Below are 15,719 nucleotides of genomic sequence, written 5' to 3'. Positions count from 1 at the left end.
TGGTGATGGGCGAATCTTTCCCATTTTGCTTCATGGAATATTTTGAAAAAGGCAGCTTTTTATATAAATATTCATTTATTTATTTTTAGACTTTTTTTTTCATTGTACATATTGGGCTATTTTTGAAGTACTTCTTGGCTAGTTTTGGGCTGGAGTTGAAAATTAGACCTGAAAACCCTGGTCGGCCAAAAGTGGGAGAGTGTATTGAGGGCCTCATATGGTAAAAAAACGGTGGCAAAAATGACATGATTTAAAAACTTACTTTAAAAAAGCAATAATAACTACAGGTTATATAACGGAGGACATGTTTACACAATAATTTCCCCCTTCCTTCTATAATTCTGACTGGCGCGCCATTATAGCACTACAGCTTTTCTAACGCTAAGTACCGCCCTTTTACAACAGGGCCTTAGCCTGATTGGCAAAATATCGAATGGGACGGGAGATTCATGTAAATTGTAACTTATCCATAAAGTTGTATTTGAAGGGCAAATGCACACTGGGAAATGTAGTTCTGGGGGACAATGTGTTGGTACGGTCTGTGGTCAGTGCTGAAGTGAAACAGAACAACGTGTTTATCAGCTGGAGAGTTGCTGCCGAGATGACACAGAATAAGAGCGACGGGCAAGCTTCAGAGGAGAGGTACAGCGCTGGGCAAACAATGGCAGGTCAAAGTTGCTGAATAGAATAAGGAGTGTTATAGTTTAGCGCAGGGTGGGACAGAGATGGGAGTGGAGAGAATATGCGAAGAACTTCAGTGTAGGAGAAGAAGATATTATCGATTATGTGCATGTCAGCGACAGCCAGGCTGAGACAGAGGAGAGCAAACTTGTGTGAATGACAGTTTCATTGATGTTATATATAGGCAGAGAGATAGTTAATGAGAGAGTTAAAGACCAGCAGACAGACTGATAGATTTAGACAGACAGGTAGAGAGAGAGAGAGACTGATTAAAATTGGTACATTCATTTATTTTTTATAAAGTTTCAACACATTCCGCAGCAGTGTACATATAATTCATAACAACTGACAATACAGACACACTGATACAGCGTGCAACAAAGGCCCTGCCTGCAAGGATCTGGAGATCGTTTGTGTGAATAGCAATTAAGGTGATAGATTGTGATGGGCAAATAAATTAGTGGCGAAGTTCCACGTTTTGCAGCCAGCGAATAAAGTCATGAAAGTGCCACAAAAATTTGGCAGCATTAAAAAAAACTTTGGACCCGCGTCGGAAAAGTCATTTGCATCTAAACCTTTGCATGACAACGTAATTTGGTTGCCCATTGACCTTAACGCCAGCGTCAAAATTGACGCAAATGTCAGAATTGACGCAGACGGTAAAGTTCTCAAAATATTTTTGGCAATTGAAATGGGACAAATTTGCCTATCACTAGTGATTAGAGTGTATTTGTGTGAGTGACAGGTTGATGGAGAGAGAGATATTAGAACTGATTTTGAAGTGATGCTGTACATTGAGGTATCAATGGATTGGATCTGTGAAATGCACCTATTGGTCCATGCTGTATTTTTTGTCAGCACTCCTGGGTATAATTTTCATTTGGCTCCTCTTTGGCCCGTACCTGGGATATTAACACACCCATAGCTGTGCTTATATACCCCAGCAGGAGCCCCTGCTACTAAGGTTTCTGTGAAAATGGGAACTTATAAAACAATAACTTTCTTGCCTGAGTACAAATACAAATGTGTTCTCAACATTTGTGAGTGAGTAGCAAAAGGCAAATGGCACACAGAACTGATGATCGGCTTATTGATGGGAGAAGGCTAGATAATCTTGAGTGTTTGCTGGTAAGAATTCCCTGGAAATTGCCTCTCTTTGCATTTCCTCACAATTAAGCCAGATCGCTTTATATGTTTTAGTTGCCTCGATCCTAATGTTATGCTACAGCAAGTAATTTTTGGTTGATTTGTTGGCTGTGGTAGTGCAGATTTAACTGCAGGTGACAAATCCTTCCTTGTGCCATTGCCCTAAAAAGTAAATGTTTTGGATGATGTTGGCTAAAGATTTTGGAGAGCATTAACCACAATTTTCTGGGATTGCTAGCCTTAGATAGTGGTTATTGGGAATGTAAAACTGTAACATGTGAAATGATCCTGAAAAATGCAAAAATGTGATCGAGTAAAAATAATATTTTTCTCAAACACTGATACCATAACATTTGCCACCAATCGTTCATCTTCTTGTTTGTCGCTAGTGTAAAAGTTCAGGGTTTTGCAAAATAGTTCTGCTAGAAATCAATGCTGTATAAATATTGTAGATCTAAGAAGGCCACTTTTTCTTCTAACAGCAACTTTAACATTAGTTTGCTAACTATACCTGACTTTCTATCGGTCTTCTACAGCTTTACTATGCATGGTATTCAGATGGCTTCAGAGAATGGGGAAATGAAGGAGCAGCAAACTCCTAGTAAGGAACAGCACTCCCCCAATGAGGAACAACAGTTTATACCCGTGGAGCTTCAATCACCAGTCGAACTGCCTTCTCCTATAGAGGGAAAGGAGAGTCCACCTGAGGAGTACAAACAATGGAAATTTCTGCTCTTCTACCTGTGTGTGTATGGTTTCATGACTCAGCTGCGTCCTGGAGAAAGCTTCATAACCCCATACTTACTGAGCCAGGAGAGGAATTTCACAAAAGAGCAGGTGAGGTCCCAATAGTATGCATCTTCTGGAGGTTCAAACCCACTTAAAATATTCTGCAAGCTTCTCTTCATTTTGAACTCAAACCTTGCACTCCAAATTGTATTGTTCAGTTGTATTTTAAACTGCATATGTTATTTTGCCATTGACTGATTCACCATAGGGCTCAGTTACAGCTGAACAGCAAATATAGGACTACTTTTTTTATATAGGTTCTTTACAAACTTTGGTTAGTATCAGTTTGACAAGTATGTCACAAAAAGCCCTGCTATTAGTGCTGATTCTAGCATCTGTATATACCCTCTATTGAGTATTGGTATGTTTTACAGAGAATTTGATTCTTCCCAAGGAGAGCTTAAAAACAAAATTCCTTATCACATACGCATGAATTCTCTAAGGTCATCAGCACCCAAATTACCTACTTGTATGTTTTTGCAATGTGGATGGACACTGAAGTACCTGAAGGAAACCCAAGCAAACATGAGAGAATTTACAAACTCCTTGTGCTAGTGACCCTCAGCTAGTGACCGTGTTGAAGTCCAACTCAGGTCCCCAGTACTAGCCAGTGTGCCAAACATGGCTAAATATTTCCATTGCACCTCAGTCTGGAAAAGCCATGGAAAGCCTCTGATTCGGGCAAGAAGTTTTTATCTTCTCACGTTGATATGATTTTCCTCCCAGTACTCCAGTTTTCTCCCATAGTTCAGAAACATACAGGGAGGGTATTTTGCTTCTGATGATATTGACCAAAGTTTTTGTGCATGCCATAGGGGTCTCATTCTGTAAACTATATAAGGGACTTTAGAATGATGTAAAATCCCTGCAGAATATGTCATCACTGTCTAAGTGTGGAAGCGCAGATTTAACCATCTGAAAAAATCTTACCGTGTGCCATTGTTCTAAAGGATAATTAAGTTTTACCAATAGACCATTATTGGAATAGGATGGAATAAATGTTGATTTACTTTTATCTTCACAGCTGTTGTGCAATTTCACTTATTGTCAGCAGTTTATGTTAAAGTTCCCAGGAAAACAAACCTTTGGCCATGGATTCTTATTTGTGTAATCAGTTCATGACAATAGCAATCATGCACATTGTGCTAATGGCCAACGAGGTAAATGTGAGCTCTGACCCTACCCTCCCCCACATGGTGTCGGCTGAACTCCAGTAATTCGCATATGAGCTGTTAGGGGATAGACTTACTGCTGTGACTAAGGAGTTTTGCACATTCCCTATTTACTGAGGAATGTACTAAGCTGCAAACTGCTGGGATAGCATGTGCCCTTTGTCTAGTAAATTAACTCTTTCACTAATGTATGTTAGAATGTTAACCTCACAGCCTAGCCTTTCTAACTTATATGGTAATAGGACTTTAACTATATAAATCATACTTGAACCTAAGGAGATCTATCAAAGAGGATCGCACCAACTTGCCAATGCACTCCTTGTCTGATGGGATTTTTGTCCATTTATAAGTAGGGCAGACATGTCTGTGGGTCCTATGTGCAGGCAGATAAGCTGCCAACTTCATTTGGCCATACACACAAAGATCCACTTGTTTGGCAAGGTTGCAGATCTCTCCCTGATATGCCCACCTCGATCTGGGTGATATCCTGCTGATCTGATCATGGACCATAGGGCCCAACAATCAGATTACAATGCTGGGAATGCAGGCAGTCTGCACAAAAGACTGCTTTAATGAGCTGATTGTCATCTGGATGATTTTCGGCCAGATATTGGTTGAGGAAGCCCATTGGGCCCCTTACACTAGCCAATAGGCTGCTGACTTGGTCTGTCAGCACTTTCATCGGCCGTGTATGGCCATTTAAAGTCTGCAGGGGCTGAATCACCAGCTGAAATCTCCCTATGGCTAACTTTCATATAAAAAAAAAGCTGTGCAATATTCTTTCCATATTTTTTTCAATACATTTCATGGAAAGCCCAGCACTTCTATAGAGTCCCACTGAGATTTAAGATAGTTAATGCGATAGTTCATAACTTTGCATAGACAAACAATACATTTAAACAAACCTGAACCCTGGGGGGGGGCAGTACCGCAACTATACATGAAATGCCTGTCTTACCACTTTGTAGCACACTACCCTGTGTTTTTGTTAAAATGAAAATGAGGTTTTAAAAGCACTAAGTTCCTCTGCTTATGCACAGTCTAGCCCGAGGAGCTGGGAGAAGTTATTACATTTTGTATTGTCCGATTTTGTTTACTGAAAGAGCAACTACTCCTAAGCCGCAGATTCAAAGTAAAATAGATAAGTAATTCCTGTCTGGTTACACATATCATTAAATATATTATACTGTCAGATGTTATATCTCACTTGGAATAAACCAACAATTTCATCAACTGACTTGAGTTTTGCAGCCAAGGAAACTTCCCAAAGAAAACAGCTATGCAGTTTCCCGCAGACAGGAAAAACAGTAACATTATTTCACAGTAATATGTACAGGACTGTATTAATAAAGTACGTGTGCCTGAAAACAGTGTGTGATATTGTGTAAGATAGTGTATGATTACGTATCCATTGATACGAAACGCGTTAGGACGTGTGACTTTTAACATGATGGAATAAAGCTTTTTTTTTAACCTCACCGGCTGGCTGCGGGAGTGCATGCACTTTCTTTGAGTGTAGGTTATAGTGTAGGCACAGCTCTAGGTAAAAAAAAATAGTTGTAAGGCCTGTTATTTTGGTATGCATTTTATGGGTATGGCATGGATTAGAAAAAGAAAATATCTTCCTTAAAGGAACAGTAACACCAAAAAATGAAAGTGTTTTAAAGCAATACAAATATAATGCACCGTTGCGCTGCACTGGTAAGACTACTATAGTTAATATAAACAAGCTGCTGTGCAGCCATTCAAAGCCCAAAAAGGAGAAAAGGCACAGGATACACTGCAGATAACAGATAAGCTCGGTAGTATAAAATGGGATTCTTCAGAACTTATCTGTTATCTACTGTGTATCCTGTGCTTGAATGGCTGTCCCCATGGCTACACAGCAGCTGGGTTATATAAACTATAGTTGTGTTTCTATAGCAAACACACCAGTTTTACCAGTGGAGGGCAACGTACATTATATTGCCATTCATTTATTTGTTTGGTGTTACTGTTCCTTTAAGTGAACTGGGGCCATGGTGCACACTCTGGGTGATAGAAATTCACTTGCTTCCCGCTGGAGAGAAGCACAATAGATACCTCCTCTTTGTAGGTTCATTACTTGCCATTTACTTCAGGGATCTGCATCCTCTATTTGTTACAAGATGGCGACTCTCACCACCCCCAGACAGCCAGAAGTTTGTCTCAGCAGAAACCGTACAAAAGCCACAGACAGCAGGTTTAATGATTATACAATGATAAAGTAACTGAATATTTCTCACATGAAATACATGCTATTTAATATTTCTCTGCATAAAAAGCATTTGATTTAAAATGGCTTTTTGTTAATTGTATTTATATTCATGTTAGCTATCTGTTTTCATATCTGCAGGTTACCAATGAGATCACGCCGGTGCTGAGTTACTCATACATGGCTGTCCTTGTGCCAGTCTTTCTTCTCACTGACTATTTGCGTTACAAGCCTGTGCTGATCCTGCAGAGTTTAAGTCACATCTCCGTGTGGTTGCTGCTCATCTTTGGCACTGATGTAATTGCCATGCAATTTATGGAGTTCTTCTATGGTATCACCATGGCAGCTCGGGTCGCTTATTCTTCTTACATATTCTCCCTGGTGTCGCCAACGAATTATCAGCGGGCAGCAGGGTACTCACGTTCCTCAGTACTTATGGGTGTTTTTGTAAGTGCTGTACTTGGGCAGCTGTGCATCAGCTTGGCTGGTGTACCATTCAGAACCCTAAATTACATATCTTTGGGCTTTATGATACTTGGGCTTTTCCTTACCTTATTTCTACAAAGGCCGAAAAGAAGTCTTTTCTTTAATAAAAGTACTTCTAAGCAGCAGAATGGCATTCACCTTTTTGAGGAGCAAAAAGCAAATACTGGAGCTAAAGCTGGGGGTCTCTGCTCTGGATGGAGAGATTTTGTGATTATACGTATGCTCATGGAACTTAAAGGAGCTGTACGTCACCCCCGACTTCGACTGTGGTCACTGTGGTGGATATTTAACTCTGCTGGCTATTACCTAATGCTATATTATGTGCAGATTTTATGGAACACAATCTACCCTGCCACTGATAATAAAAAAGTGTACAATGGTGGTGTTGATGCAGCGTCCACACTCCTTGGTAAGAATGGGGGGAGGGGGGCAGGTTCTACAGCTGTAACAATTAGAAATAAAACAGACTATTTTTATAAAAAGAAAATGTTACATTTCTGGAGTGCTAGCACTTAAATATATATATGAGTCATTTTCTATCTCCAGGATAGGGTGTAAACTGCAAAAAAATCTGCCATGTTTTTGCACTCCATTTAGTCACAGCTGTATAATAAGTATATTATTGTGCTTTCTTCTCAGGAGCCATCACATCTTTTGCTGCGGGACATATAAAGATTCGATGGAATCTGTGGTCAGAATTGGTCATTGGGCTGGTGACTGCTTTTCAGGCAGGGCTTCTTTTTCTTATGAACACAACAGATAATATTTGGGTGTGCTACGTAGCCTACATACTTTTTAGAAGTTCATACCAGTTCCTGGTTCCCATAGCCATGTAAGTAGCTTGTCCTTATTCAAAGGAAGGTGACATTAATTTATATTTTATAAAATGGCCTTAGCAACTTTTAATTTCAATTTCTCTTAATGTTTTCTTAGTTTTTGAATTATTATTTGCTGCCTTGTTCTGACTGTTATCTTTCAAAGGAGGAACTCTGACATAAGCAGCCAAAAAATGATTGCTCTGTGAGACTAAAACTTTATTGTTAATTTTTATGGCTTATCTTCCTAATCAAGCCTCACTCGTTCCAGTCTTTCATTCAAACCATTGGCTGGTTGTTAAAGTAAATTGAACTCTAGCAACCAGATAGCTGCTGAAATTGCAAACCGGAGAGCTGCTGAACAAAAAGATAAATCATTCCAAATACGCAAAAAAAAAAAAATGAAGACCATTACTGTCTCTGTAAATTACTATCTACATGATGATTTAGATAGTAAAAAAACTGAGTGAAATTGCATCTCTATGGCTTATTGAAACACAAAGCACATATAATTCTGATTATGATATGCATACCATTTCTATTCTTTCAGCTTCCAGATTGCTAGTAATTTATCCAAAGAGCTTTGTGCTTTAGTATTTGGAGTAAACACATTCTTTGCCACCATCCTGAAAACCATAATTACTATCATCATCGCTGACAAAAGAGGTCTGGCTCTCTCGGTACACCCACAGGTAAAGCAGCAGTATATGGTCACTACACAAGTTCACTACACAAGTAGCAGAGCTGTTTGGACAGTTTAAGATCTGGTTATGTTAGGTGTTTACTCAAGGATCTGTAAGTAGTTCTTGGGTACTTGAGATATTTGTAAAGCAGTAGTAACATAAGCAGTAGTTGAAAGCAATGCCAAACCAGTATTTAGCTGCTATTGTGTTCTTGAATATACTAGTAGAACTGTAATCCTTTGAATGATTTTAATGTATTTGTCTTTGATAAGGGGAAGAAAGGTGCCAAGTGCAACATTAAGACTGTGCTTTTACACCTACCTAAAAAGATAAAAAATTTAGGGAAACAGAGTTGGTAAATATTGTAACTGTTGCAAATTATAGGTTTGGGGGGGGGCGATGGCATGGCACCATTGATGATGGTCTAAGGCTAGGGCCACACAGGGCTGAAATCAGCCCTCTGAAATACACAGGCTGACTTCAGCCCCTACCATAGGCAGTAGCTTCCTTCTTCTTTTGCATCCTGAACCATTGTGTCAGTTCAGGTTCAAACACACTGAGGATTTCATCCTGAAATGCAAAATCTTGTGTTTCTTTGTCGAAAATCTGCAGACTTTGTTCGTCCCAGAGCTATCACATAGCCCTACGGTCATGTCAGATGAGGCATTTACATAGGGGATTAATGCTGATCTACTTCCTTCTGCCTATGACTGCATTGACATGGGCCTATTAGTGCACAGTTGGGCTGAATAACATAGCAGATAAGCATTTTGAAAGTGAAATGTACCCTGTCTGTGCACTTATAGGCCAATGCCTTGTCTGTCAGGGCACAGTGGTGTTGTGACAGATGGAAGCAGATCAGAGGAGAAAACACATCTGACATGGCTGTAACCTCTTGTAGAGTTATTTGTAGGCGCATGCTTAGTCAGATTATATTCCTAGGGTATATATATACATCCAGCAGGTGCAAGTAAGTCCCCTGGTAGGTAAATTTCTACACAATTGGTACCATTGTTGTATATTTGTGTGTTTATAAGGCTATGTATGTTTATAAGCCATGAAGCGGGATGTATTCCTAACAAGAAATTCATATTTACCATTTCAGTTTTATGTCTACTTTGCATACTTTACCGTGTTGGCTGTGCTGTTCCTGGGGGCCGCTGCTTTGGTCATTATCCGGCATTATCATGCAGAAAGGCTGAAAGACAAACCTCAAATCCCTCCAAAAGCTGAAACTGAGCAGAAAACTACATCCAGCAGTGCAGCCATATGTGAATCCAATGCATAACTCCTGGCATAGACCCACAATAGGAAGCCAAGGAGTCCCATTCTCTGCACAAGAATTGTATGTTCTTCAAGCTTTGGGAGAACAATTTTAGGATTAGTGAGACTGGGTTGCACTAAGGTAAGTGTGATGAGTGTGATTAGAGATATTTTCTTCCTCTCTTAATTTAAAGAGACATGTAGGAAACTAATGTGGTTTCTGCTTCTTCAACCCCAAAAACTGATTTCACAGGGAGACTCAGACCTCACACCTCTCTGTTTTACTGGACTCATCCAAGCTGCAGGATTCCAAGGATTCTAACTGACCTAAACTACTGATATTGTAGATATTTTTTAATAGGCAGATCAATTTTTTAATTTATACAAAGCTACTTGCCATTTCTTCAAGTACTTAACACTGCAGTGCACTGGATGTAGAAATAAGTAGGAAGACTTTTCAGCAGAATATTTAATACGGTATGATATGTTTGCTGGTTCCTTAGGAGTGTGTTATATTCTATGAGGGCCAAGGAAAAAACTGCTTATCGGAAAAAGAAATTTGAACTAGACAGTGACTGTTTTTTTGCCATATTCTCTAAGTATAACATTTCAGTAAATATTGCAATAACAATGCAGAACTACTCTAGTAAGAGCTTGGTGGTAGACAAATGTGTTGCATTGGGATCCATTTCACAATGCACAAGTGCATTAGGTCCTGGTATATTGTGTGTGGAACATTTTTGGACCAAGTTTCAAGCAAAGAATGATTCAGAATGCTCTGCGTATGGTTTCATGGATAATATGAATCAGTGCTTTTTTTTTAATTTCTTATATTAGGTATGTGACTGTACTCAGGTCCTCACATATCAACTTTACATGTTCAGCGATAGCTTCCAGGAAAAAAAAATACACCAGCCAGGATACTTTTCCTCTGAGCATCTCCATATTGTTTCCCCTATATTGTTGTAGTTCCACGTTAAAGGGCCAAGTCTGATCCAAAAAGTGTATCCAGCTTCAACAAGTGCAGGAGTGGGTGCTTGGAAAAGTCAGAATATGTGTCAGTGCAGTGCTGTGAGAGGAAAAGTATCTCAGACCAGGCATTTTTTGGGGGTAGGAAGAAAATAACTAGAATCACTGTAAGGTACCTAACAACTACTTTTTGTTCCCCTTTATAGTTACTGAACCACACAGCACCGGGCCTTTAATTTGTTCATGGAGAAGGGGATCTATTCCACACAAATTTACTAAAACTGTGCATTATACAAGACTATCACTTTCAGTTGCTCAAGTGCCTTAGGCTGCTTTAGGATTCTGCAAGCTGTAGTTTACCAGCATCTGGAGGGCCTACAGACTTCCAAGGAAGTTCCCCTGTTACACATGGAGTATTCAGTATAGGTGTGTGTGGTTCCCCTTCACCGAATGCCTTGATTGCTAATGATCAATGGTCAGAAGTTGCTAGATGGAGGTTTAAGGAAAACTGCATAACGGACTTGTTTATTGAAAGCTTGCAACATATTTTCTTTGGTCAGCTATTAAACCCATAACCTCCTGGTCCTTTAGCAATTCTGTTAATTGCAACAGTTACATGTTCACTGATCTACAGAAATGGCAGAGGCAATATTTATAGTGCTGAAGGGAGCTTCTCTTTTCATATGAACATATCGCAAACAGTTTTGTGCCTTAAAATCATCTGTGGTAAAAGAATCAGCAAGGGATTTAAATTTACACACAGTAGAATGCTGCTGTATTTTAGCAAAAAGTGTATTCCCTACTACACCATATGTCTCCCTTTAATGTAAAATGTATAGTATCTTCTATTAATGTAGGAATCTAAAGAAAGGTAACTTGCCAATACAGCATTTTTAGCTGTCCATTTCAATGGGAGCTTATTTGGAAGCCTTGCAAGAACTCTATGAAACAGTATCCTTAATCACAGTGGCCAAATGATAAAAGCTGGTAGGATAATATTATGTCACTAGACATTAAGCCCGTTAAATTAACGGGTGCTAGAACATATGTAGTCAAACATTTATAAAACCCCATTTTAGAGTTTAAATTCGCCAGAGACGGTCCGTGGGGCACATGCGCAGTAGCGCAATCCCACGGACACAGGGACTGGACGCAGAGACACTTCAACTTTATTAAATAGGAATATACAGGATAGGATATTATATAGGATATATATATATAAATAGTATAGGTGCGACACACACGCACTGCTTCCCTATCATCTGTCCCAGGGAGCGTCGGAATTACAACTCTCACAGTACAGCACTAAGTTGAGATAGAAAACATGAGCACGCCCTGCCTCAGAACACAGTAACGTGCCGCCTGTGCCCCTTCAGCCTGTGGCAGAGACTATTTGCCGCACAGTTTGATGCACTGCATGACGGTGCCAGGGCCCAATCCCCACCCGCTTCACTAATCGCCCCACCTACCTTACAGAGCCGAAGGCACCGGAACCGACGGGGGTGAGACGCTGGTACCGCTCCGGCACTTCCCACACCGTCTTGTTCAGCTCTTGCTTGTAGAGTCCAACGCGCCCGCTCATCTTGTCCGGAAGGGAGGAGTTGGGAAAGGAGGGAGGAGCCAGGGGCGGAGGAACGGCAGGTGGATGGATAGCGCGTTACCAGTGCCTAATACCATATTACGGTTTGACTGAAGTTCTCAGCGCCGCCTCCCCGCACTGCCTGTCTTAATTACAGCACAAACCAACTCCTGTGGGGTTGCAGGTCACAGCTCAGGCCATTTTTGTGTGCGGTCCGTGGGGCACATGCGCCGTAGCGCAATCCCACGGACACAGGGACTGGACGCAGAGACACTTCAACTTTATTATATAGGATAGTTCAATGGTACTGCCGGCAAAACACTTCTTTATACTGTATATAATATGAAATAATTACCGTATATACTCGCGTATAAGCCGAGTTTTTCAGCACCCAAAATGTGCTGAAAAACTCAAACTCGGCTTATACGCGGGTCATACCTTTCCGCGGCCCCAGCAGGACTGCCTGTGACTGCCTGTGTCGCCGCCCGGAGCAGGTCCAGGAGCTCCGGGCGGCGCGTCCTTCCCTGCCGGCGTTCGCTTTCAAAATGGCGGCGCCCATGGCCGCCACGTGGGTAGCGGCGCCGGCCGCTACCCACGTGGCGGCCATGGGCGCCGCCATTTTGAAAGCGAACGCCGGCAGGGAAGGACGCGCCGCCCGGAGCTCCTGGACCTGCTCCGGGCGGCGACACAGGCAGTCACAGGCAGTCCTGCTGGGGCCGGGTCACGTTTTACTGTGACAGAGGGAAGGACAGAGGGAAGAGCAGCAGACGTGAGTGCCGGGGTGGGGAGAGCGACGGGGTGGGGAGAGCGACAGATGGGGAGGGCAGGGGGGGGAAGTGGCAGAGGGAAGCAAACATGAAATGGGGGTGGCAGAGGGAAGCAAACATGAAATCCGGGCGGCGACACAGTCAGTCACAGACAGTAACAGGTACCTGCCCAGTGTCCCCCAATTGTTGCGGCCGGGTCACATTCACATTTTGAAATCTGACATGGGGCCCCTAGGCTTATACACGAGTCAATACATTTTTCCAGTTTTCTTAGGTAAATTAGGTACCTCGGCTTATACACGGGTCGGCTTATACACGAGTATATACGGTACTGTATTTCTCATAGAGTGTAAATAATGAGGGTATTTCCTTATTGTGTCCCCATGACATTATTGAGATATCTGCCTCTGTACAATAAAGCAAGAGCTGCTATCCGGATTACAGATGCTTTTATACTGAAATCTAGGCAGATTTGTTAATAAACTGATTTGTAAATGTGACCATCACATCATTATGTCTGTCACCTTACAGGTCTCTCACCTGCAGGTACATGACATATGCCACTGTCTTGGCTAAAAACGCAGAGTACAATTTTTCTTTGAGTTTTTTTATGTTGCCTACACAGCATACCCAACTCCTGTTACGCTTCTTAAAGGAGAAGGAAAGCTATGGAGGCATTTCAATGCCAATACATTAGCTGCAAAAGCTCCCAGAGAAGGGAGGGGTGGGATGAGGAGCAAACTGAGCATGTTCACGCCCGGGGCAAGGAAGTTTAGGCTGAAGGCAGGAAGTCTGATACAGAATAGAAGGAAAGAATTGCTGTGTTTCTTTTGACAGAGGACTCAGAGCAGCATTACTTGCTGGTATATTTAGGTGGACTTTTCTGATAAGGCTTACTTAGTTTTAACCTTTCCTTCTCCTTTAATCCTCTTCCTTCAGCTAATTCCCATCCCTATTCTGAATGTGTGTGTGCAGAGTAGCACCTGAGTAACCAGAGAGCAACCTGGGGCATGAGCGTCCTTTTTGTTATCCATAAATGATGGATTCTGAAAGTGCTTGTGACTGTAAGTACCTTGGGCTGCTGTGTTCAAGGGATACAAGACAAGGATACGTTTTCCTTAGCCAAAAGTAACAATTTGCTTTATTTCAAGCAACTGTGAATATTAGAAATAATCTGCTCTAACAAGTATGGGGATGTGTATTGTTTGCACTGACAATTTTTTTTTGTACAGACTGGGGAAAATTGTTTTCTTTTTGTTTTTATATGCCAACTGAGGCCATGATAAAGTAATATATATGCCCTGTGCTACCCATGTGAGTAGCTGCATTAGTAGTTAAAATATCACAACATAGTGCTGAGTGAGACCAAACCTTGGAAACCCAGCTTTCCCTGGCAGCAGTGCTTCAGCTACATTGGGAAAGGACTAAGCCCAAGTTGGTATTTTTATATACATTTTGTTTATTACATGCCTTAGAGCAGGAGTGCCCATACTTTACTAATTCGAGGTCTACTTTTAGTGATATTGTCCCATTATGATCTATATCCATAAAAAGCATTGTTAGCATTCTGTTCCATGGAAAATGTATTGATTTATGATAGAATTTATATTGATATGTTCAACAAGCAACTATTTCTTATGTGACCTTAAAATAATAAATATCTGAATGAAAAGCATGAAATGGGAGGGTGATTTAGACAAGTTGTTTGTTGACAGTGTCTTGAGATCTACTGATCACCAGCTAAAGATCTACTGGTAGATCCTGATCTACCTTTTGGGTACTGCTGCCTTAGATCATAGAATATACAGAACTGACACTCCGGTTACTTGGTGCTAGTCCTATAGATTCTACATTTCTGGTTTCCACTATTCAGTGCAGGTTCCTTCTATGGTAGCATTGCTCTACCCAGTTATTGTTTGACTGTTCCAACTGCGATGCCTGGTTTAGAGACCTGGGGCACACAAGTGCAAGGATTTTAGAGAAGGCTTATGTCACCATTACAGGTATTTATCCAACATTGACTAATAGGTCATATTTTTGTTCTCTGTCCATCTTTTCAACAAAGGGGATCTAAACCCAAAAACAAACTGGCATTAGTATGTTACATTGGTTTTGTATTTTTTGTGGTTCCTACAGTGCTAGCAGTTTTAGACCACCAATACCAAGTTTTTGGCTCAACAGATCACCCTGAAAGACAGGGTGCCAGCACTCTATGGTTAACTGGCTCAGCAGGCAGATTAGAATCATTAAGGGTTTTAAATCCTCTAATATACAAGCACTGATATGAAAAAATCCAGAGAGCTCTAAGAGATGTAAACAAAACTTTTACTGATTAAAATATTAAAATCATGCAATACAGACATCATCAATTTAGGTGTTCCATGAAATCTAAATTAGGATAGGCTTTAAAAGGTCGGTTATAACTATATACTGATACGTGTATACTAAACCCAGGTTGTAAGTGGAGTGACTATGGCTACAGTTCTATTCAGAATATCACCTGAGCACTGTCTGCAATGTGATTCATAAATAGAATGAAGAGTAGAGGAAGGAGAGAATGGCTTGGCTACAAAGAGGCTCCCGCAAGGATTCTTATAACTGTAGTATAGGATCTTAATGTTTAATGTAATCTTTAAAAGTTACATTTTAACGTCTCCAAGTGATCAGGAAGATCCAGTGTTTGTTCTGGTTACATGATAGTAGTAGTAGTAGTTGTTATTACCAGAACCAAGATGGTTTTAGGACCTTTATGCTACTTTGTTTGTAGAATTAGAATGGGTAGTTCACCTTAAAGTCGAAGTAAAGAAAGAAAACTTCAGGCTGGAGAGCGACAAATAAATATTAACAGGAGAGCAAACTCCATGGCACTGGGCTTCTTTATGTAACACAAATCTATGCTGTTTAAAAGAGAATATAAAGCCCTTTTACAAGTATTGGCTTGTATACCAAGTTCAAAGTTCAACTTTTGTGGCCGCCTTGTCCTTTTCACCCAGGGCAAGTAACATGCAGAATATTCCCCTAGCCTGCAGAATCTCAATGGGGCTCATTTACACGAGTAAGTGCAGTGCAAAGTCACCATGTTTTTATTTTACCCACAATGCAACGTTTCCCCCCCACGCTTCCAGCATAATTGTGA

General features: G+C 40.9%; 1 protein-coding gene across 3 annotated transcripts; it reads left to right on the top strand.

Annotated features, from left to right (window-relative positions):
- Positions 1-418: 418 nt before the first annotated feature.
- Positions 419-12,168, top strand: LOC108701405 (reduced folate transporter). Of its 3 annotated transcripts, none has more exons than XR_001933169.2 (7): positions 419-642; positions 2,364-2,664; positions 6,163-6,916; positions 7,147-7,339; positions 7,873-8,014; positions 9,111-9,410; positions 10,444-12,168. XR_001933169.2 is itself a non-coding variant. In XM_018236022.2 (6 exons), exons 1-6 carry the CDS (start codon positions 434-436, stop codon positions 9,291-9,293), a joined length of 1,782 nt encoding a protein of 593 aa, XP_018091511.1. In that variant the 5' UTR covers positions 419-433; the 3' UTR covers positions 9,294-9,885. The 3 variants fall into 3 exon arrangements, 1 of the variants encoding a protein (XP_018091511.1); XR_001933168.2 differs by lacking the exon at positions 10,444-12,168 and adding an exon at positions 9,522-9,885; XM_018236022.2 differs by lacking the exon at positions 10,444-12,168 and having other exon boundaries at positions 9,111-9,885.
- Positions 12,169-15,719: the final 3,551 nt, after the last annotated feature.

Source organism: Xenopus laevis, chromosome 9_10L (assembly GCF_017654675.1).
Source record: "Xenopus laevis strain J_2021 chromosome 9_10L, Xenopus_laevis_v10.1, whole genome shotgun sequence".
NCBI lineage: Eukaryota > Metazoa > Chordata > Amphibia > Anura > Pipidae > Xenopus > Xenopus laevis.
Note: the sequence above shows the minus strand (reverse complement) of the source record. Positions and strands in the feature narration are given on the sequence as shown.